This window comes from Glycine soja, chromosome 12 (genome assembly GCF_004193775.1).
Source record: "Glycine soja cultivar W05 chromosome 12, ASM419377v2, whole genome shotgun sequence".
Classification (NCBI taxonomy): Eukaryota; Viridiplantae; Streptophyta; class Magnoliopsida; order Fabales; family Fabaceae; genus Glycine; species Glycine soja.
Genome location: NC_041013.1, coordinates 38,543,270 through 38,568,122, shown reverse-complemented (window position 1 = coordinate 38,568,122; position 24,853 = coordinate 38,543,270). Strand labels below are relative to the sequence as shown.

The 24,853-nt window shown below is 35.8% G+C and overlaps 2 protein-coding genes across 3 annotated transcripts; one reads left to right on the top strand and one right to left on the bottom strand.

The window, feature by feature from the left end:
• The first annotated feature begins 2,199 nt into the window (after nucleotides 1–2,199).
• Nucleotides 2,200–9,931, top strand: LOC114380569 (DDT domain-containing protein PTM-like). Of its 2 annotated transcripts, none has more exons than XM_028339686.1 (9): nucleotides 2,200–3,221; nucleotides 3,802–4,449; nucleotides 4,634–5,780; nucleotides 5,914–6,196; nucleotides 6,662–6,786; nucleotides 6,895–7,352; nucleotides 7,465–7,493; nucleotides 7,798–8,280; nucleotides 8,359–9,931. In XM_028339686.1, exons 1-9 carry the CDS (start codon nucleotides 2,455–2,457, stop codon nucleotides 9,258–9,260), a joined length of 4,842 nt encoding a protein of 1,613 aa, XP_028195487.1. In that variant the 5' UTR covers nucleotides 2,200–2,454; the 3' UTR covers nucleotides 9,261–9,931. The 2 variants fall into 2 exon arrangements, with proteins under 2 accessions (XP_028195487.1, XP_028195486.1); XM_028339685.1 differs by having other exon boundaries at nucleotides 6,659–6,786.
• Nucleotides 9,932–10,420: 489 nt separating this feature from the next.
• Nucleotides 10,421–23,086, bottom strand: LOC114378545 (AP-2 complex subunit alpha-1-like). Its single transcript, XM_028337166.1, has 27 exons — nucleotides 22,643–23,086; nucleotides 20,257–20,388; nucleotides 19,927–20,052; nucleotides 19,372–19,434; nucleotides 19,197–19,294; nucleotides 18,900–19,107; nucleotides 18,691–18,762; nucleotides 18,520–18,612; nucleotides 17,574–17,675; nucleotides 17,258–17,355; nucleotides 16,686–16,767; nucleotides 16,429–16,517; nucleotides 15,435–15,540; nucleotides 15,289–15,354; nucleotides 14,812–14,918; nucleotides 14,630–14,734; nucleotides 14,408–14,528; nucleotides 14,113–14,301; nucleotides 13,763–13,987; nucleotides 13,126–13,206; nucleotides 12,847–13,011; nucleotides 12,677–12,763; nucleotides 11,941–12,066; nucleotides 11,730–11,810; nucleotides 11,557–11,628; nucleotides 11,155–11,234; nucleotides 10,421–11,072 (listed from the first exon to the last, which is right to left on the bottom strand). The coding sequence occupies exons 1-27, from the start codon at nucleotides 22,772–22,774 to the stop codon at nucleotides 10,916–10,918; spliced, it is 3,063 nt and encodes a 1,020-aa protein (XP_028192967.1). The 5' UTR covers nucleotides 22,775–23,086; the 3' UTR covers nucleotides 10,421–10,915.
• Nucleotides 23,087–24,853: the final 1,767 nt, after the last annotated feature.

Below are 24,853 nucleotides of genomic sequence, written 5' to 3'. Positions count from 1 at the left end.
GTCCTACAAGGTCATCACAAAGATTCTTGCTCATCGGTTGCCTCCTTGGATAAGAAAGCTTGTAGGGCCTTGCTAGTGCAGTTTCATTCCCATTTGTCAAAGTATGGATAATATAGTGATTGCACAATAAATGTTCCATTCTACGAGGAACAAGAAATGGGTGAAAATTTGGATGGCGATTAAAATCGATTTAGAGAAAACCTATGATAGGCTTAATTAGAGGTTTGTCAATGACACTTTGATGGATGTTGGTTGCCCTGCTAATTTTGTTAATATTATCTGACATTGTATTTCATCCCCTAAAATAAGAATGTTGTGGAACAATGAAACCCTTGAGGAGTTTAAACTCGTGAAGGGAGTAAGACAAGGTGATCCCATTTCACCCTACCTCTTTGTGCTTTGTATAGAAAGATTTTTCACTTAATCTAGATTGTTGTGGATAATAAGATATGGAAACCGATGGCTCTTAAGCTGATGACTTGATTATTTTGGCAGAAGCTTCAAAGGATTAGGCAGAAATTATTTCAGGTATTCTTGATTTTTTTTTTGTAGGAGCTCTGGTAAAAAAATGAGCCAAGACAATACTCATATTTTATTCTCCCATAATGTTGGGTGGCAAAGAAGACTTGAGTCAAGACAATACTCATATTTTATTCTCCCATTCTTGGATCCTTGGTGGTGGTAAGCTTCAACATCTGGGCCTTGACTACAATACCTTCTCATCAGAGTGTTAGTGTGGTCTCTCAGTATGTTGATGATCATGGTATGTGGGAATTTCAACATTTTAATTCTTTTCTCAAAATACTGAAATCATTGGCCAAATACTAGCCATTCCTCCTTTGAGGTTAGCTAATGGACCTGATCAAGTTTCTTGGAAAAGGATCTGCAAACAAAAATTTCAGCATGGGAATAGCCTTTAAGTCTGTCATGGACTCTGATAATTTGAACCAAAATACGGATTACAAGCTGGTGTGGAGTTGGTGAGGTCCAGAAAGAATAAAGATGTTGTTATGGAAAATCCTAACTAATATTCTCTTATCTAATTAAGTTCGCAAAGCCAAACACCTCACGGTTGATGCTTCTAGTCAAAATTGTGGCATAGATATTATATCACATTCTTAGATGGTGTCATGGGGCCAAAGCTATCGGATACATGTTAATTCCTCATAATATGCACTTTAACTTTTTTTGCAAATGATTTCAAGCAATGAATAGTAAGTAATGTGAAATCTAATGTTTTGGTTATGGGCAAAATTTGGAATCATGTATTTGGTGTTGCCTTGGATATTATGTGGTTGTGTCAAAACAAAACGATATTTGAGAATTTTCAAATTCAACCAAATGTGATAACAGGCTAGATTATAGGCAAAGTTGATGTAGTGGCATCAAGTATGAACTATATGGAATCTATTGCCCCCAATGAAGGTATAGTTTTGGGTAAAAAAAAAACATTAGTTGGAGTAAGCCCCCAAATGGTCAATTCAAACTCAATATTGATGGTTCAATCAATAGAGACATGAAGAAGGTCACTACTGGTAGAGTTCTCAGGGATTCTAATGGTAAAGTCAACTCCTCTTTTACTGTTGATATTAACTGTTGTTTAGTTGTAATTACAGACCTCTAGGCTATTATGCTTGGAATCCAAATTGCACGTAGTAGAGGGTTCAAGCAATTCATGGTGGAATTTGATTCCTGTGTCACTATTTTGTTTATGAACCACAATTGCCCTTCATTTCACCCGTGTTCTAGTGTGGTTTGAAATATCAAGGCTTTAGAGGGACAAAGAGGAAGCTTTGTTTGGTTCCATTCTCTTAAGGAGGGTCATCAAGTAGCTAATAAGTTTGTCAATTTTGGTCTAGATCTAGATAGACAATTAAGAATTTTTGAGAATGTTCCTCAATTTTTGTCAAATGCTATTTTAGCTCATGTAAATTCTATTATTATTTTGCGTGATTTTTAATTATTTTTTTGGAATACTATGATAAAAAATTGTTAAAGAAAGAACAAAAGAAACATCTTTTTATTTTCTAGACGATAAAAAATAAAAAAATAAAAAATTTATTCAAAATAATTATATACTTATAAAATACCATTCCGCCCCATTAAAAAAAATTATTAAAATAATATTTTTTGCAATCCATAGGAAGACAAGTACGATTTGAAAATTGAATACTAAAAATAAAATAAAACAACGTGCAATTGACTCGCCAGAGTGGAATCGGCAACTCGGGCGCACGAGTGATAACACAACAAACCTCTTCGCCATCACTAGCAAAATTTTCCCTCCCCCCTTTTATCTCACCCAACCCTAACCTCTCCCCCTCAATCCTCACCCAACCCCCCGCACTCTCTATAAACTCAGCACGATCTCAGCAAACCCTAAACCTTTTGGCAAACTCCAAAATCTCTCTGAAAAACTACAGAGAGACTCTTCCTTCTCCTTCGGATTCGACGATGGAAGAACCTCCCGTCGTGAGATCCAGGGGCCGCCCGCGCAAACGGAGGAGAGAAGACGACGCAACCGTCACCGGCGACGCGAAAACTCTTCCCGAGGCGAAGAAGATGATGCCAATTGCATTGGTTGGACGATACGTGCTGAAAGAGTTCCGCAGAAACACGGTTCTTCTCGGCAAAGTCGCGCGTTACGCGAGTGGATTGTACAGAGTCGTGTACGAGAGTGGCGGTTTCGAGGATTTAGATAGCAGCGAGATTCGTAGGATACTTCTCCTTGATAGTTATTTCGACGACGATTTGATTCGGAGGAAGGTTGAATTGGAGGAATCGGTGTTGCCGAAGATCGCTGCAGAGGAACCGGAGAAAGGTTCGAGCGAATTGCAAGGTGAATTATCGGTTGAGAACGAGGAGGAACGAGCTAAGACGGATGATGATGAGTCGTTCGGTGAGGCTAGGGATTCAAGTTCCGGTTCCGAAATGCCAGAAACGCAGATACCGCCGCCGCTTACGCTGCCGCCGTCTTCCGGAACAATTGGAGTGCCGGAACCGTGCGTTTTGAATCTCTTTTCGGTTTACGGATTTTTAAGATCGTTTAGCATTCGCCTGTTTCTGAGTCCATTTACTTTGGATGAGTTTGTCGGTGCTCTGAACTGTAAAGTTTCTAACACGTTGCTCGATGCAATTCATGTTTCGCTGATGCATATTTTGAAACGTCACCTTGAAAATATTTCACCAGATGGCTCGCGGCCTGCAACAAAATGCCTTAGGTGCTTACTTCTCTTACTGTTTTTAATATATTTTTTTGCATTTGATTTAGTTTTTGGACAAAAATTTGGATGCAATTAAGTTTTTTTGGTACTGTTTTCTGAATAGAATTAGATTTCACTCTTGTTATCTGAGTTTTACTGCTACTGCAGCTTTATCTCATTTGTCTTTGATCATGCTTACCGTGTTATAGACCGTAGTGTGGTAATTCTATGTATTAGTATGTGTCTTGTTGGATTTGATTTGACTGGTGGAAAAGTACAAACTGTTCTATTATGTTGCCATCTTCAGTTTTCATTCTTGGGAGCTCTGTGGAGCACATGGCTGCCTTATTGTTTAGAGTCTAAAAGCACTGGAGGCATGTTTTGCGTGCTTTTGATGAGTAGGTTGAGTGTTGTAGAACAATTTCGAAGCAACTAAATGTGTTGTTTAATCCGTTGACTAATTTTTATAGAGGACATTACATCTGTTATCTTCACCTAATTGTAGCATTCTTTTAATATGCCCCAGTGCTGTTCTATTTATGAGATTTTTTTTATATTAGAAAAAGATATTAATTGGAATATGTAATTTCTTTTTCAGGTGCAGTGATTGGAGTTTGCTTGATGCTTTGACTTGGCCTGTTTTTGTGTTTCAGTATTTAGCAATTTTTGGATACACAAAAGGACCTGAGTGGAAAGGATTTTATGATGAAATCTTTTATGGCGAGTATTATTTATTGCCTGCAAGTAGGAAATTGACAATATTGCAAATTCTCTGTGATGAAGTTTTGGCGTCTGAGGAGCTAAAAGCTGAAATGAACATGCGTGAAGAATCAGAGGTTGGGATCAATTATGATAATGAAGATAGCCTTCCTGCTGAAAATGGGCCTAGAAGAGTCCATCCAAGATATTCCAAAACTACTGCCTGCAAGGATGCTGAAACTAAGAAGTATGTTTCAGAATTGAATGCGGAGGATGATGGTGATGTTGATGGAAATGGAGATGAATGTCGCTTATGTGGCATGGATGGGACCTTGCTTTGTTGTGATGGTTGTCCTGCTGTTTATCATTCAAGGTGTATTGGTGTGATGAAGATGCATATACCAGAAGGGGCATGGTATTGTCCAGAGTGCAAAATAAATTTGATTGGGCCTACAATTGCACGGGGGACATCACTTAAAGGGGCTGAAGTATTTGGAAAAGATTTGTATGGGCAAGTTTTCATGGGTACTTGTGACCACTTACTGGTGTATGTTTAACTTCTTTTTTTGTGTTTCTTCCACTTCATTTGTTATGCTAGATAATCCTGGTGCTACTTTGAATTTGTGCTTTAGTTTTTTATTTATCTGTTTTCCTTTTTGCTATCATGATCAGTTCTCACTATAGATGCACTTGAAACTGAGTTTTGATTTTGTGATCTTTTATGACTGCAGACTCAATGTCAAAAGTGATGACTTTTGTCTTAAATACTACAATCAGAATGATATTCCTAGAGTTCTCCAAGTCCTTTATGCATCCGAACAACATAGACCTGTATACAATGGTATTTGCATGGCAATGTTAGAATATTGGAATATTTCAGAAAACTTCTTACCCCTCTGTGTCAGTAAACTTCCTCCTATGATTGAAGAAGAGCATAAAGCTGTTAGTTCGGTGAAGGCAGACTACAGTTTAACGTTTGGGAATGGGATTTGTAGTGATAATTTGGTGCCATCTCTTGATGCTTCATTGGTTACAACTCGAAGTCCTGCTCCTGGAAGCAGTGGCAATGCAAGAACTACTGTGAATCTGAAGCTTCACGAGGAAACTGCAATGGATTCGTCTGTTTCAACTAACCATCAGTCTGACCCAAAGTGCCGAAATTATGTTAATAGGTCAGCTGCAGTAAGCCCTGCCAAGTGCTCCTTGGTAAGCAGCCAATTTAGTAATTATGGGGACGCTAATGATATAGGGTTGCCTATGAATTTGTCTTTGCAAACTAAAGGTGACCAATCTGGTTTTGGAAAGTGCAAAAGCAGTTTAATTAATGATTTTGTGTACATGGGTTGCTCCTATAAACCACAGTCATATATTAATTACTATATGCACGGTGATTTTGCTGCATCTGCTGCTGCTAACCTGGCCGTTCTTTCTTCAGAGGATTCTAGATCAGAGGGTCATGTGTCTGGCAACTTGGGGAAAGCTACATCTGGAAACACTTATTTGCTAGCAAAAGCATTCTCCCAAACAGCTTCACGCTTTTTTTGGCCGAGTTCCGAAAAGAAGCTTGTGGAGGTTCCAAGAGAGAGGTGTGGATGGTGCATTTCTTGTAAAGCCCCTGTTTCAAGCAAGAAAGGATGCATGTTAAATCATGCTGCTATAAGTGCCACCAAAAGTGCAATGAAAATCCTTTCTGGTTTTGCTCCTGTAAGGAGTGGAGAAGGAATCATCCCTAGCATTGCTACATATGTTATATATATGGAGGAAAGTTTGCATGGTTTAATAGTTGGGCCCTTTCTAAGTGAATGGTATAGAAAGCATTGGCGTAAACAGGTGGAACGAGCTAAATCATTTAGTGATATAAAGCCCCTTTTACTCAAAGTGAGTGATTGTTATTTTGAATCAAGGAGATTTATTAATTTTTAATGTCTGGACTATTGCTTGCATTTGTTGCACTTGTTAAATGTGCAGATTTGTAAATTATTTCATTGGTTAATGAAATTGTCATTTTCAGCTTGAGGAGAACATTCGAACAATTGCTTTTTGTGGGGACTGGGTTAAGTTGATGGATGATTGGTTGGCTGAATTTTCTACAATGCAAAGTGCTGCATGTACTCTTGGAACAACACAGAAACGTGCAACTTGTGGGAGGCGTAAGAAACAGTTATCTATCAATAAAGTTACAGCTGGTGGTTGTCAGGAAAATTTTGCATGGTGGCATGGCGGGAAATTTACCAAATCTGTATTTCAGAAAGCTGTTTTGCCAAAATCCATGGTCAGAAAAGGAGCCCGCCAAGGTATTCTTTAAGTAAATCGTATACCATTCCTAACTGGAAGTAGATTATTAGCTAAATTGGTTTGATGCATGTTTAATCAATTATTGATTAACCATGAAGAAATAGAAAACCTTTTCCCAAGTCACACCCAATTGATCATTTTCTCTTTAAAATTTTATTGTTTAAATATAATTATAAATCATTGTTAATTTTTGAATGTATTAATATATTAAAACAATAAATATTACATAAAATTAATATTTATTTACCATGAGATTTCAAGTCAAAAACCAGGAGTTCAAGAAATAGTGTATATCAAACTTGAAATTGATATAATTGAGTTGCATCTACAAATCCTGCTATGTAGTTTTATTTGATTGCCATCCTGTCCTCCCCTACCTGCTGACAACTATTTGCCAATTGTTTTGAAGTAATTTAAATTTGTATGGGAATTAAAGCACAATCACTGACTGTTATGGGCAGCAGGTGGTTTGAGGAAAATTTCGGGTATATTCTATGCTGATGGCTCTGAGATTCCTAAAAGAAGCAGACAGCTAGTTTGGAGAGCTGCAGTTCAAATGAGTAGGAATGCATCTCAGCTGGCACTTCAGGTTTCCTCTTATTTATTATAATAGTTTTGTTTTCTGCATTAGCATTTTTTTTTGCACCAGCATGTTGGATTTTGCAATAACTTGAGGATATTTGATTATTTGCATCAGGTCCGATATCTAGATTTTCATATCAGATGGAGTGATCTGATTCGTCCTGAGCATAACCTCCAGGATGTGAAAGGTCAAGATACTGAAGCTTCTGCTTTTAGGAATGCAAATATTCGTGATAAAAAAATTGCAGAGGGCAAAATTTTATACAGAGTAGCCTTTGGAAGCCAGAAACATCTTCCTTCTCGGGTAATGAAAAATGTTGAAATAGAGCAAGGTCCTGAAGGGATGGAAAAATATTGGTTTTCTGAAACACGTATTCCTTTATATTTGGTAAAAGAGTACAAATTACGCAATGGAAAAGTACTATCTGAAAAAGAGTACCTGCATATTACATCTCATGTGCACAAAAGGCGGTTGAAAGCTACCTACAAGGACATATTTTTTTACCTTACCTGCAAGAGAGACAAATTGGACATGTTATCATGCTCTGTATGTCAGCTGGTTGTTTTAGTTGGGTAATGACTTTTACTTGGTTACTGTTTTGTTCATGTGTTTATGTGCTATTCCTTCCTTTTTCTCTCGCCAGTTCTTTCTAAGGCCGCAATTTTTCTCTTGGTTTAATTTCAGGAATGCTCTCAAGTGCAGTGCCTGTCAAGGTAACCCCTTGCATGATCCATCATCCTTTCACTTACTTTAGTATGCTGTCTTGAAGTTTTTTTTTTTTTTTTTGAAATGAGATCTTTTCAGTTTCTCATAAAATGAATACCGTTGAATAAATACACACAAATACCCGTAGATAAAGAATCTACCCCCTTTGCAAGGGTTTTTAAATCATACAATTTTTTTAGTATGGGGTATGGGGTTTATTTGGTTTGTATTTTGTACTTTGTATCTTGCCCTTCAATTTTGTTTGACTTTGTACATATCTCGGTTTAATGTTTTATTTCATGTGGGCAATAGGTTATTGTCACACGGGTTGTTCCGTGAGTTCAACAGTCTCTACATGTGAAGAAGTTGAGTTCTTGGCCACATGCAAACAATGTCATCATGCCAAATTACTTACTCAAAAAGAGTCCTGTAATGAATCTCCAACTAGTCCCTTACTCTTACAAGGACAAGAACGTAGCACTTTGGCAGTTCTGAAGGGGCCAAGGCCTAAATGTGATGGTCAAGGATTGATTTCTACTAGGACAAAGAATAGTCGACTTGACATGAAACTAGTTGCTTCTGATTTCCCTTTGGAAACAAAAGGCCGTAGCAGAAGTTGTTCTTGGGGTGTTATATGGAAAAAGAAGAATAATGAAGATACAGGCTTTGATTTCAGGCTCAAGAACATTCTTTTAAAGGGAGGTTCAGGCCTGCCTCAATTGGATCCTGTTTGTCGCTTGTGCCATAAACCATATAGATCTGATCTAATGTATATTTGCTGTGAAACATGCAAACGTAAGTTTTTTATTCAGTTAATAAATGATAACAATTTCAACTGCTCACCCTTTATTTATCTAATTCTGAGTTTTACAGATTGGTATCATGCTGAAGCCGTTGAACTTGAAGAATCCAAACTTTTTGATGTGCTGGGCTTCAAATGTTGCAAGTGTCGCAGGATAAAGTCACCTGTGTGTCCTTACTCTGATTTGTATAAGATGCAAGAGGGCAAGAAGTTACTCACAAGGGCTTCAAGGAAAGAGCACTTTGGGGCAGATTCTGATTCTGGTACACCTATTGACACGAGAACATGTGAGCCTGCAACTCCTATCTATCCTGCAGGGGATGTCTCTAGACAAGACAATGATCCTCTGTTGTTCTCCCTTTCAAGTGTTGAGCTCATTACAGAACCCCAGTTAAATGCAGATGTTGCAGGTAATACTGTCTCTGGGCCAGGGCTTCTGAAATTACCTAAACGTGGGAGGGAGAACAATGGTTCTTTTAGAGGTAATCTTCATGCTGAGTTTTCAACAAGCAATGAAAATGAAATGGTGTCCAAATCTGTAAAAGATTTATCACCTGTAGAATATGGCTCTGCTGACTGCAATCTTCTGAATAACTCCGAAATTGTTAAATTTGATGCATTGGTGGATTTTGAACCTAATACCTACTTCTCTCTGACTGAACTGCTCCACACAGACGATAATAGTCAATTTGAGGAAGCTAATGCATCTGGGGACTTAGGGTATTTGAAAAATTCTTGTAGATTAGGTGTACCTGGAGATTGTGGGACTGTTAATTTAGCATCCAACTGTGGATCTACAAATTCGTTACAAGGAAATGTTAATAATTGTCGGCTATGTTCACAAAAGGAACTGGCCCCTGATCTCTCTTGTCAGATTTGTGGGATTAGGATTCACAGCCATTGTTCACCTTGGGTTGAATCACCATCTCGGCTTGGTAGTTGGAGATGTGGTGATTGCCGGGAATGGCGATAGCAGATTTTGTTTGTCATCCTGTTGTTTAGTGAGAGTTCTCTTGGGTGTGGTGGTGGTGAGAGATATGGTAATTGCCGGGAATGGTGATAGCATACAAACTGACTCTCGATTTCAGCATTAATCATACAAGTTGGCTCAGTATGCGTGCATTGATTGGTTCAGGTATATTTCAGAGTTTAATTGGCATCTGCAGGTTTCTATGAATTTAGTTACCGCTCAAATAATTGCGGCTTTCCTGCAACTGATAGATAGTGTTTGAGTAAATGATGACTTGGACACAGTATAGTTGAATGCTCTGGAACCATATTGGTTTTTACTCCCCTAGTTGCATTCCCCCCAATCCCCACTTCTAATGCAGGATTCATAGAATTTTGCTCCGATAATCGGTGATAAGCAGTTTTTTATGTTGCTTATCTGTCACAATTATTTGTATAGATTAGATACCACATTCTTTTGGAGGTCGGTCAAAATTGAAACCTTCACCTCGGATCTTAGATATCAAGCTGTGAGATGCCTAGTGAGCTCCCCCCCCCCCCCGGCCCCATCAGAAGTCATTCTTTACGCTTATAGTTCACTCCCTAACCGTCTATACTAAAGAATATAGCCATTTGTGAATCAAGTGTTACATGAGTCTATTGATATTATAATTTCATTGTCTTTCTAATACTGAATCAAGTGTTGTTTATTACGAGTCTTTAATTAATTTAAAAAGTTTAACGTTTCAAATTTAAACTCAATTTTCTCAAATTATAATAATTAAATGTTTTTTAAGCCTTGTTTGAATTTTATTAATAAAATATCATTTTTAATATAAAATGAGACAAATCTCATAATTATTTTAATCTTAATTTCAAGTTTTTTAATTCCTTATATTGTCATATGTTTATTAAATGAGTTCAAAGTTTCTAAAAACTTATTTACTTCTCAATTGTTAACTATTTAAATAAAAGTAAAATTAAGATTTTTGGTGAAAGAAATTTGACTTAATTGAAAGAATTGAGATTATAAAAATATATAATTAAACATTCGCAAATGTCTTGTTTTTAATTTTGTGGCATACAGAAGTTTCAATAAATTTGCTTTAGCAAGCTCCACATGTCGCACCCGTCTTATACATATTTAATAACCAAGTATTCTAGTCCAATTTAATCATATCCATATACAATAACTTAACTTTTTTCATAGATAATAAGTCAATAACTTGACTTTGAAGTTTGAACCCTAGATAGCATTTGATAGCAAAAATGCGTATGTCCTTACTCCACAAGCTATTATTGTATGTAACGTCAAAGTATCAATTTCAAACTTACAATTGTTTCTATCAAAGGCAATATCTTACATGCTATCAGGTGCACCACAAACAATCCAGTGAAACTGGGAAGGGGAAAAATATGAGAAAACTGAAAACCCTCGCCCAACTGATATAAAATCTTGCTTAAAGGACAATCACTTTGTGCAGAAAGAATCTCAAAAATGCCCACCAACCCAGAAATCCCTGCTCAAACACTCAGCTGGTAAACAAGCTCACTCTTAATTCCGCCAGCCCTTGCATCATGATTTTGTCTATTCACCTCACTAGCTTTGAGGGAGACATGGGTTAGGCTGTGTAGATCAGGTTTACAAATGTGTAATAATTAATGAACACCTCTATATTGTCATAAAAGAGCAGCCAGCATTGCCCCAGGATCCGTCAATGCTGCAGGAGCACTGCCTGGTTGGGCCAGTGGTGGAGATGTCGGAGCTGGTTGTGTTGGTACACGGGTTGCTATGGCGGGAATGCTGACTAATTGGTCCTTGATGAACTCCTTCATCCTGCAAACCAATACAAGAATGTTCAGCAAAAGCTGTTGAATCTGTCAACGTCATCCTTTAAGTGGAAATACTAATCACATACTCAAATGTTAGTGTTGGGTCCCCTGAAGCAACCGTCATTCGCAGCTGGGTTCTGTCTGCTGGATCTGTTTCAATTCTTACCTGCACATCATTCACAAAAAAAACAAGAGTTTAAAAATGTTATCAACTGCCAAAAGTTTCAACTAATGTTATCATCAATTTAATCATGAATGACCGGCAGAAAACTAATACAGAAAGAGTTTAAAACTGACAAACAAGTAATACAACAGCAATGCCAAACTGTAACAATTTGATTATTATGATCTTGAAGCAGGTGAAAAATGCTGCCTCCATTTCCCCTCCCTTTTATATTAATATTAGATTATTTAAGAAGTCACAACCATACTAGTTGTAGGGACTAGGGACTGCGATGAAAGATATGTAGTTCAACATATGTACTTACTAAACAAAGCATTGCCCTTGTACTTTCTGAATAAAATGTTGTACTCACAACAAGATTGTTAGGATTGGGATCCTAAAGCAGATAGACAGCATAAACAATATATAAATTAGTAGTTGTTAAAGAATGTCAGGGAAAATAAACCAAAAAAAGAAAGAGGGACTTCAATATCATACAAGCCCTGGGCAAACTGTCAAATGGTAACTATTGAATAAGTTTGCCATTTCGAGCAGTGGAAGGGGTCTAACACCTCTGACCTGCAAAACCAAAAGGAAAGGTGAATCTATGATTGCATGATCAGATATAACAAGCCATTAAAGCAATAACATATTTGCCACAAAATAAAGTTAACCAAAGTTCACCATGTACATAATGCACAATACGTACCACTTCTTGAAGTTTCAAAGGTGGTCCAGGAAGTGATCTCCATTGAGGGAAAAACTCTTCAGCAGATATAGTTATAGGCTGAAGAAATTTATTTAGGACAGCAGGTAGGCGAAGCTTGACATTGACCTGTGAAGCAACATAGATAAATATACATTAATTAAAATAGCATTTGGTTGGAGAGAAATGGAGGGGAGGAGGTGGGTTTTTATAAACTTTTGTTGTTTGGAATAAGATTTTGGAGGAGAGGGAAGGGGGCTGAAGTCCCCTTCTCACTCAATTTAGAAGGACTAATTTGGTAACAAAATGTTTAGACTAAATTGGTGACAAAAGAATCTTTGAAGGACTAATTTAATAACTAAAATTTTAGGACTAATACGGTGATGCATTTTTAAAGGACTAACGGTGATGCATTTTTAAAGGATAATATGGCGATGCATGTAACTTGGAGCCAAATTAACGGTTTTCTCTCAGTTTAATAATGAGGTACTAATAGATAAAAAGAAATTTTTTTCTTACATTTAATATTTGAGCTTTAATAATAACTCAAGTGCCTCCCACTATTCAATTAAATCCAATGCTTGGCTTCTTGAGGGATATATCTCAAGATAATTTGTTTATGCAACTAAATGCAACATAAAGTAGCCAACCTGCATATTTTTTTATACTAGCCTTGGAAGGATATGATCAACTCAACTCTATCATGATTTTTGAAATTAGTAAGTTTAAATTTATGTACCATATCGTTACCAAACTTGTAGGAGAAGTCAAGAACGGCAACATCCCTGCTTGGGTGGAGATTAATGACCTCAAGTGGGCATTGCACCTATGCAATCAAAAGAGGGAAAAATATAAACTTATTAACAATTAATATTTGAAAGCAACAAACAGTAACAAATGAATTCTCACTTGTGCCCGGGGAGGTATAGTTTCTGGTACTAGAGAGAGCTCCATCTTCAAATGCGTGGGAGGCAATATTAAAGCTTGAACAGAGACAAGAGGAGAAGTATTCTTGTTTCCCAAGAAAAGAACAAGATGCCCTTGATGAGCTCTCCATTCTGCTTTAATGCCAATCTGTGCACAATTTATATATATTAAAAATCTAAGAACACATGTTTAAACTGCAAATATACATGACCAAAATTAAAACTAAAAATAGAGAACATTAGAAAAAAAATGAAGAAATACCTGAATATAAGGATCCTCATATAGAACACCACTATCCTTCACGCACAAAGCATGAAATCTTTCAGCAATATTTCCAATTGGCTGCACATGCAAAAGGTGCCAGTTATATTCCAATGCCAACAAGTTATTTTGTAGTAATAACCTTCTAATGTTGAACAATGGAGAACAGAGTCTAGTCCAAAAGCGACATGTTGTCTAAATTTGTATTTGTTCAATAAAGTTTTGGTGTAACAATGTGGTTCATCATCAACAATAGTCATGCCTGAATAAAATAAGATTTAGGAAATATAAGAAAAAACAATATTCAAATGGAATTGTGCAGTAGCATTCAGTTAGCACTTGGCACATCAGTTTAAGAAAAAGACTTCATTACTTATTTGGGTTCTTAAATTAAGGTTTTACTATGTCGCATGTTGAGAGCCCAACAGCCTGAGCCGTGGCTGGAAACATTGAACAGACCAAGTCAATGAAATTGGTCAGCATCAACCTCCTTATTTTGATTTGACTCTATTCCCATCTGTTTTGGTTATCTAATATAAATACTCTCATGCACCCTCATAAATAAATATCAAACCATCTATTCTCCAAAACTATCCTATATATATAAGCAAACACAAGCTAGCCAAACACAATGTACCTGTACAGAATTGGCCTGTTCTCCAGCAGGTACTATGGCTGTGGCTTCAACTACAGTTCCTTCCACTCCTGAATTTGAGCTTGGCTGCAGGTGGACACTGCTACTGGGAGGGCCTTCAATAGCCAGTGGACCCAAGAGATCGCCAAGGAGATCTGCAGAGGGAGGTTGAGAATCTACTATACTCAAAGTCCCATTTTCCTGGGATAATCTTTGATCTGCCTCATCCTGTTTAGAGAAGTAGGTGTCAAACTTAGAAGCAATAAGATGAACCAATTTATGGTTAAAGATGCTATAATCTTGACCAAAATGATGTAGTAAAAAAGATACACAAAGTGGAGGGATCAACTAACCACATTACTACTCATGCTGGGCACCTTTACAAGGCTAAGTTGGCCAACAGGTGGAGTTCCATTAACATGACTTTGTTCTGTTACAACCAAAGCATTTGATGTTTGAGATTGCTGCTGAGCTCGTAACTTTATAGCACTTTGTTCTGCTGTATCCACTTCATTGTCTTCAGCCTTTTTAATCAATGCAGACTGAATTTGAAAAAGAGTATGAATCCATGAGTGTTATACCATAGATTATCAAAGTGACCATGCAAATTTCAAAAAAGTTGTCTCTGAATCAATATTGCAAGAAAACCTGTCGTTCAGGGAATTTAGGCATTTCGGCCAATATATCCATTAGAGCTGCACCTTTTCTACTCAATGCAAAATATTCAACAGCTCTTTGCTGTATTTCGACTTCAATTGAGCTTTCATATCTAAAGATGAGCAAATGGGTTAGAAGAACCTATGGCATCATGAAAAACAATAGAAAAAATCATAATAATAAAAATTGAACATTGCAGAGGTAAAATCTCACTTCTTAAATATTGTCCATATCTGATTCTGTAATTCAGAGTCTGGTGGTTGACTGTGCATCAGAATTTTAGCATATGTTGACAAAAGAATAGAAATAGTAGAAGTCCTGAAAATAAAGCACCTCTTGTAAGATATCTAGGAAAAAATGCATTTCAACTATGAAATAAATAAGGGATTCCTTACGATACAGTAGGAAGCTTCTCATGTATAATGCTAAATAGTTCCTTCGGACTGCATCCAGGTCGTCTTGCTAGAAGGTGTCCAAACTCTCCAAGTATGTATGCACTGACCTGTTGAAGTGTATTCACATGAAACAAAATCAAGCAAATGCTATTTCATAGTGACTAAATCAAGTTATAAATTATTTAGTAATTGTGATTCGTGAATGAATCAATATAAAGTAAAATATTAAATAAAATCCATAATAACATAAGAAATACTTATTGGCATTCTTTATACTTCGTAAGAGATTATGAAATTTCAACTTAAATGGACCACTTAGCAAAGATGTCACTGTTTTGCTCTAATATGATTTAAATATTTCTTACACATTTTACAGTTTAGAAGCCATCATCAACAAGGGGCATTTAATGAAAATATTGTCCGTACAATATTAGTAGCATCCAGATAATTAAAGAATGGCAGTGGAAACACACAAACCTTAACCATTGTCTCATGTATAGCAGGTTTGTCAAGATATTCTCGAGCTTTTGCCGCAGCATAAGGCTGACAAAGACGGAAAATGCCTTGTGAATGATGTGTAAATTAGGAAGCAGTATCATAGTCACTACAAGTTTCAAACACACCTGTAAGTCTTCATTGTTTGTAACAAACTGAACCACCCGAAACCATATGTCATCACTGACAAAATCACCGGCCTTGTCAATTAATTGAAGAATCACATCAACATACCTGTATAAAAGGGATGACATGATATCAGTATACATATTACATCAACAATAAGTTCTGATCAAGATATCAAGGGAATTTTTTGTACTGAAATATGGGGTGACAGGTATATTGATTCTCTCTTCTACAAATACTGAACAATTATATAAATAAAATCTTGCAATCCTTAGTTGCAGAAAATGTTGGAAATTATTGATTTTCATCTCACTTTCATAAAGGATGCAAACTAGTAGTTCTTCTAGTCTGTCCCCACTAATTTCCAAATTAATTGCATATTTTACCATAAAAATTTCTGATTTTGACATTAGACAGGATGTTATTTTGAATTTTATAGTTATAGCCTTTTTTGCAAGTACAAATTTAATGACAAAAGAGTCGAGTGCAAAAATTGAGCATAGGTCATCCACAAAATAAAAGTAAAAGAAAAAAAGCTACAGCAAACGATGAAAGGACACATCAAAAGTTCAAAACACTAAATAAGTGAACAAACATATCTCATCAATTATCCTGAATTTTTTAATTTTCAATAAAAAAATCCATCACATATATGATAATGAAAATATCCTTAAAACTAATCATTGGCTGAGCATCATAATGAATCAGAAAAGAATGCCCTGTCCAAGAAGAGGCAAAGAAAGACACTGCACAAAAACTCAGGTATCTTGCTCCAACAAAGAATAAGGGCACTTAGATAATTTTGCGCTTGAGTCTGTCAGGGGATTTAATATTCCTATATAAAATAATTCATTAGAGGCTATATAGCATCGATGTAACCTTTATGAGAAGTTCAGCAGTTACATATCAAGAAAGTACCCAGTGATGAGATTATCTGCTACAGTATTAAATAACAATATTATTCTTTTATTTTTCTAGTAGGCTCTATTGCATTACCATGAAAGATCTGGTGCAAACTTCTCAGCAAGAATAGCTGCTTTAAGTGACAATTCCTCACGCATTGCAAACTCCGCTGTGCTGAGATACTACAAAAACAGTTGGAATAGCAAACTAATCATTGTGTATCCAGGTAATAGCTGGTTCATTTTCTTTCTTTTGTTTATTGTTCCATGAGGTTTCTGTTGGGAAGGAGATACGGTTTACTTTAATGAGATTTTCAAATTTCATGAATTAGTTTGGACCTAGCTCCATACCTGCAGTAGTTCTTCAACTATATCCTTTGCATTTGAAACGTCACACATGCCATAAAGCAAATCTAGAGCACGCCTCCGAATACTGCATGTAAATCAATGCAGGTAAAAATACTAGATTTAATAAAAAATTCCATTGAGAACAAAGGAATTTGCTCTGTATCAACTTTGCATTTTAATGCACTTCTAAAACTTTCAAAGAGAAACTAGTTTAGTAAACAGTATCAACTTTCTCTTATAAGTTGCATTTTTGGAAAAAAAAAAAGAAATAACATATCTTATAACCCACTTATTAACAACAAAGTAGAACATAAAAATAAAAACCAAGATCTTCAAAAGAAAAAATCTCTCCGCTCTTTAGTCAACTTAAATTTTTAACAAGGGTCAGGAGGAGTGTTCTGAGAGTGAATCAATGAATGGGCATCCTATCCTTAATTGCCCCAATCTTATACATAAATGTACACTTATATGTTACCAGTAAGTAAATGCTGGGTTCTGCATGAAAATAATTTAGTATTTTAGTGATGATATATACAGGATCAATTATGTTCAACATATAGGATAACAGATGTAACCTGATGTCAGGATCCTTCAATGAGGTAATAATCTGAGCTTGATGTCTTTTTATGATATCTTGTACATCAGTAACCATCAACATTCTTGTCATATTCTCCTGCACCGCAATAGCATATATGTTATGAACTGAGACATTGCATTATGACAACCACAACCACAACCACCACCAAGCCTTCTAAACTATGATACAATGAAATCTACTACAGAAATTGGGCATGCAATCCTTGCCCCTCCCTTCAAACAGAAAAAAAAAAAAAAAAAAAAAAAAACAAGAAAAGAGAAATACAGATTAATCAAGTGTGCCCCCCAACTTACCAAGCCAAGATATCGAATGTTTGGTTCACGGACAGCAATAAATTTTCCAAGAAGAGCCACACACTGAGACATCATCTCTTTTTCAGCATCAAGATGCATCACCTGAATATAGCAATCAGAATAGAGAGTATAACTACAACATCTCATTGTGAGAAAAAATCCCCTGTATGTAAATTGGGAGAAGGGGGAGGGAGAGATTAACACAGCCACCAAATTCACTGCTCACATCTCTATATGAAGAATCATCCATATATCTAACACTATAGCAGCAATTAAGAACACTTACAGAACCCACCAAATGTATACCATATACACCACACCACCACCAAATGCGTCCAGATGTATAGAAATGAAGACAGCCAGCAAATAGGGGTGTAAGCGGGCCATGATAGACCTGTGAACCCGATCAACCCAACCCAACTATATTTCAGTAGGTTGGGTTGGGTCATCTTGGCTAACCCAATTATAATTGGATTGGGTGTCGGACTAATGAGTTTTAAACCCAATGAACCTGACTCAGCCCAATATATGTAGAATATTAATAAAAAATAATAATTATTCTAATTCTATCAATATGATCCGTGATTATTGACAATGTGTGCTTTTAAGAGGGTAATATGGTACAGAGAACAGCCCCACGTATATTATTTAAGCCACATGGTAATGTATATGGATAGCTCCATAACTGTATCTCTACTTAAGCAGCTAATTACACAAATGTAAATCTTTTGAATAAATCATGAAATAGCATAACAAAAAACATGCTAGAACTCCATAGTAAAAAGTTGGGGCCTGGTCTGCTAGGGTTTCATTTAGTTCAACCAGAAAAATTCATAATCATCATATTAGCATTTACACATACATGTCACTGTCATCTTTAATGAGAAATGTAAAGAATGAAAATATTGTTTTTCATTTTCAATGTAGTATAGTGCAATAAACATACCAGAGCAAGGGCTTCAAAAAGAACAGCATGGGATGCATTATTTTTGTTCACATTTTTCACAACATCAGTTCCCATCAGTATCCTTTGTAAGACCTGAAATGATTAATCAAGGCTCACTAAAATTTGTTAACTAAAGAAAGTTTTTGGATGTGTCAATTTGATATTACAAACCTCAAACAATGACCTTCTGGCATTAGGATCTTCAATGGTAGGAAAATATTGAAGAGCCCTCATTGTTTTCACCTACAGTAAGCAAAAATTGTTAAACACTAAAAAAGGTTAACTTGCTGGATAAGAAAAAATTTAGTTCAACATTTTTGGTTCTCAATAAAAGCAAGCTGGTAAGAGTAGCATTCAAAAATATTCCTAAATTTACAAACCTGAAGCCAGGGAGATGGGATACCGTAGTAAGTGTATTCTTGTGGGATATCCTGGTTCCTAGCAAGCCGTTCTAAAATTTTGATACACTTAGGAAGACAACTCCAATATGCCTCATGGTTGTTTGATACTAATGCAACAAGAAGACTCATAGAAGATGTCAAAACACCAAGGTCTCGTTCATCCAGAAGTTGTGCCATCCGATCCGCCCTTAAGATAAAAAGGGACTAATAAGATGCATTTGAAAGAAAACAATAAGGAAAAAAAGTGTATACTAGCAAAATTACATTCAAATTTACCATCCATCTACATTGACAACATCAGGATTTTTCCTGTACAGGCGCAGCAAACACAATGCGGCTTTTTTTCTAACAAGTGGTCTGCAGCTGCTCGATATCTAGATCACAAAATGCAGTCAACATCAATATTTTCCAATCAAGCCACCTATTTAATGATAATGCAGTAATTTCTTACCAGCAACTTCTGTACATCTGGTGCTAAGGATTCGGCAAATTCTCTCCCACCAATATTTCCAACCTACAAGATAGAAAACATAATATGGTGGCAGTGACTCAAAGGAAAAGATTTGTTTTCCAAGGAAAGAAACAGAGTACCAAGACTTGTCAACTTTCAAAATTTACTAAATGCACACATTAGCATCTACAAAAACTGTAGAAAATATATTCAAAGTGAGACCCTTTAATTCACAAACATGGGAACCATAATAGCAAAGAAAAGAACATAAAGAGTCATCCAAATTCTAAAGTGGATATTTTATCAATTTATAAATTATATATATTCATTGCAAGTCCATATTACCAAGTAAAAGTTTTTCATGGCACATGATCAACAGAGGATGGTAAAATGTATAAAAGAGAAAGTCATCCAAATGGACAAAAATTTTCAAGACTTCTTGTTAGTACATTAAGATACCAAAAGAAACAGGGGAATATACATAATTGTTAAATGATTAATATGAAGAGCAAGTCTAAGAAAGGATGGCAGTTTAAGTTTTTTCCATTACCATACCATAGTCAATGCTAGACACTGGAAGGTTTCATTACGACCAATGATATCATTGCGCACTGTATTTATAGCCAACCTGAGAAAGTCATGATTTTCATTAAGCAAACTTGATGTTACAATGTACCCAACCTGCAGTCATTTATGGCAATATTAGAATTCCTTCTTCACAGTCTATAGATATTTTCTCTGCTAGACATGTAAATGAACTGAAACTGAAACACTTCACCAGAATATATATATATATATATATATATATATATTGAGAGAGAGAGAAGAGAGAGAAAGAGAGTAAAAAATCATTGTAAAAAGGTGTCATGAAGGAGAACAAAATACCTGTTTTTCAGGATACTTTGGGGCAGATATAAGAGAAACAGCTTCCATGTGACCAAAATCCACATCATAGCCAAGCATATATATGTAAAGCATTTTCCAAACATATTTCTTTTTCTCATATGGAGTCAGAGCCTAAAGATAGAACCAAAGGTAAAAAAAAATAAATATTAGTTTACTAGTCAACAAAAGAAATTCTTGTGACATTGCAATCCAGGGAACCATGGATCATCAATTTCTGTAACAATATGGTATTCAGAGCCACACATTTTTGGAAACATGCAGATATGTGCGTGACTATGAGTTGATTCAAATGTATGTTATAGCTATTCTTGAGATAAGAAAGTGATGTGCTACAACAATGCACACACCTTTGTTTCTATTTATCATATTTTTCAATTTATCTTATTTTCGTTTATATTTTTAGATTTTGAATTAGTTAGTCTTCTGTATATTTTCATGTATGATTTGATTTTTCATGTATATTCCAGAATATTTGGATAAATATTGGAGATATTATGAAGAAGGAGAAGTAAAGAGATTTTACTTAAGCTCAAAATTTATTCAAATCTCTAAGTTCATATTGCAGAGAATCAAATAAACCATCTCCCTATCAGAAAATCAAGGAGCAGAAGGCCTAAGGATTAGAAGACCAAAACAAATCAGGAAAACGTGACTACTAGACCTAATTTATAAATAGAGGAGATTTTGAGAGAGTAGCAGAGTTGTCAGATGGGGATCTTGCATAGAGGGAATTTGTGCTTTAGATTAGAAGACTAGAAAGTTCCAAGGGAAGAAATGCAATCAAGAATGGACTGAATGGTGTAACTTTGAAGTATATTTTTTTTCTTCCATTATTTATGATGAATAATTTTCTGCTAGCATGAAGGCCGCTTGGTTTGAATGATGATTTATTTGGATTCCTATTGAGTGTTGAAGTTATTGATGCTGAATTGACCATTTATTATCTTGAGGGTTGTGTAGGAAATTGGATAATTTGTACATGACTTAGAGTCTTAGACCATGTGAAAAATGCCATAATCATTAATTGTCTAGGAATAGTGGTGAGTGGGATTTATTGTGAGTCACTGAGACTCTATAAATCATAAATGTCTTTATTCTTCTTAACCTTCAAGTTATGGAATTAATTGGGTTTTAGGTAAAGAGGATTGATGCAGCGAAAAAATGAGTATTAGTTAATCAAGGGAATCTGTCCATCAATTGATATATTAGATATTAGTTAAAGGTGGAATACTAAATACTAGTTGAAAAAACCAAATGAAATTGGATCCCTGGTGTATTCAATATTGCATGCTTACTAACACCCTCTAACTTATGACCATGGAGCGTTTTGCATTTTCACTCTAGCTTTTCAGTATTTAATTCTTGCTTTGTATTTCAATTTCTTCCATATAAAAATAAGGCCAAGAGTAGTAAGTAGTTATAATCCTTGTGGAGACAAATCTAGACTCATCCACTTTGTTACTTGATTTCATAGACTGCCAAATTTTACCCATCGGAATGCAAGGCCAAGGCCATCTTTTAGGCCAGAACATACTGAAATTAACTAAGAGAAAGATAGATGCATCTATAGAAGTTACAAAACACAAAGTTGTCTGAGAACAAATATAATATTGAAGAAACTATAATATATTTAAAGTCAATTCCTCATCTCAGGGAACCATTTTTCCTGGGGGATTTTTTTTTTCCTTTTTTTTCATGTACCATACTACCATTATATAGCTTCCAATGCATTCTTTGCACCGGAAGTGGTATGGCCACTGGAAGTAAGGTTAGAAAGAAATTATGCTACTTGTAACATATTTAATCTATTGAATCTGTTCGAACTAAGAAGGAGTGGCTTTCTAGTACATAAATATCTACTCATGAGCTGTTAAATCAATTGATACCAGCGGCCATTCTACGTTATCTTCAATATTGCAACCAAAGGGACCCTAGAAGTGAACAGAACAGAACAATTGAATAGCTCAACCAAGAACGGATACCTAACTGTACAGAACAGTATATCCTCTGGAATTTTAGCTCATTGCTGCTTTTTCCACAAACTCATCAGCACACGAGTTATGATGAAAACCTTCATTTTTTCACGCAGCAGTAAACCAGTAAAAATCCAAGGTCACACATCACAAACCCGCTCAAGTCCTACTCATTTCAACATTCAAAACATGCTCGCTCCCTAATTTTCCTCTATCAATTTTAAACATCAATCTCGCGTCATGGATTTCAATTTTCCTAGGTTTCTACTGCCTCAAAGTGACAACAAACAACAGAGTTCAGGAAAATCAAATTGGAGCAACAGAATGAGCGAGAAACGGTGGAAAAAGCAACAATAGGAAGTGGCAATTGAAGTTAAAAACCCTAAGCGAACCTTCTCGTTTTTAAAGCGCGTGCGAATGTTGCCGAGTTCCTTGTCAACGCGGAGCCTCTCCTGCTCCTTGTTCTGGCAATTGCGAATATCGCTTATGAACACGGAGAGTCCTCGCATCCCCGACATCGCCATCGCCTATGGCGCTCGCAGATCCCTCTCTTCTCTTTCTCTTCAGATCCCGAAACTCGATTGGATTGCGGATTCGATCGGATCCAAACGCGAATTTGAGCGGTGGTTGATCTTCAGCTCCGAATTGCGGAAACGCGAACGAAAACGGAAGAGGAGAAGAGGAAGAAGAAGAATTCAGTTGTGGTACGATTGATCTAGAGAGAGAAACAGTTCGCGAGGAGAGAGAGAGAGAGAGAGAGGGTGGACTGATAGAAATTGAAAAAAGCCCTCGCTTACTTCTGGAACCGCATTTTATTTTCCATTTTCATGCCATTTTACCAATTCCGTCATTCCATCATTTTCTGTTTTTTTTTCTTCTTTTGCCCCGACCTAGTAGGACTTTTCTTTTCCATGTACTTTTAAAATAAATTCATAACTAAAATATCAACATTCATTCATGAAATTAATTGAGCTTGGATTTGTTAAGAAGGTATCAAGTTATAGATGAAAAAAATTGCATTTGGGAGGAGAGATTCAATAAATATAGAGAGTCAAATTTTCTTACGGAAATTCTCCTAAAAAAATTAATTATTGATAAAAATAGATAAATATTTTATACCTTCAATATATTAAAAAATATATTATTTACTGTTTTAATTATTTTTTAAAATTCATTTTCCTTTTTTTCCTCCAATTTTTGTCTTTTGGTGTGCAAGTCAAGGATATGTCGGAAAGGTGAAAGACTCAAAATCCTATTTTTCCTCCTTTGCTTTACGATTGACATTGGAATTATACGCATTTGGGAGGAGACATCAGTATTACAGCAGCTCTACAGCATTCAGTTGGTATCTGCATTCTGCAAACTAGGTCTTTATTTACACTATGTATGTAATCCTATTTAATTGTGTATTTTTCTTCTTCTTAATTTTTACTTGTGTCCTTTAACCCAACATCACCTTATTTAATGTTTATACATTTAGATTGCGTTTGAATAAAATATTTTAAATGAGGAAAGTAATTTACAAGAAAATTTAATTTTTTTTAATTTAAAATTCATTGTTTAGATGTTTTTTTTATTATGAAGAATTTGAATTTTTTGGAATTCTAAAACAGAATTTTAAATAACTAAAAATATGAAATTTTAATTTTCTTCTAAAAGGTGAAAAATTAAAATTCTCTTCTTAGAAGAACCTTCCGAAATGTTCATATATTTCCTTTATAACCTTTATATTCCCTTCCACCTGAAAGTTTTTGAGATCACGTTCTCAAACTCAAGACTCTCCCCTCACGCTGATGATCTTCTTCTTCAAACATTGTTTGAACTCACGTAGCTTCGATCGGGTGCAGGCGTAGGGGGACACGTGTGGCGTCCCTAAATTAATGATTGGTTTAATAGTAATAATTTAAATAACAAAATCCATGGTAATTTTTTTTTTCTTCTTTTTCTTTTTCATTTCTTTCTCTTTTCACCATAACTAGGTTTAGAAGGAAAATCCTCACTATAGAGTCCGGAATGGCCAGTTCACAACTCTATTCGGAGTCATTTCTTTTTTACCGCTCATAATCTCTAAACTATTTTGCTTTTTCAAAAGGAAGAATGTACCAGCCATTACTTTAGGTCGTCACGTGAAAATAAAAGAATAAAATACGGTCGATAAACTCTTTTACAAATAAAGTTGCTAATGCTTTCTTTTCAAATAACAAGATCGATCATAAATGCATTCATCATTTAAAGCTGTCCAAAATATGGGAGTTTTACAAAATACACAGTGTCATCCAGAGCAAAGGTGTCCATAGTGGTGGCTTCAGCCACATGTATACAATCATCAAATTCCTATACATCAGGTCTACCCATACAAAAACAAAAGAGTAAACTTAACAGTCAGTCCTAGATACACTCACCCTCAAAAAGTATACAAAATTAATCCAAAGAGCTGTCCACTAGGATGAAGAGCCTCCGCTGATCGCCATCTCCCCCGGGCCACTATCCTCCGTAGAGTCTGCCTCAGATGCTGACATGACTTCCTCGGGAGAATCCACCTCAAGAAGTGGATCCTCATCACCCTCTAGAAAGTCAAGGGCATCCACAGCAGGCTCAGGAGG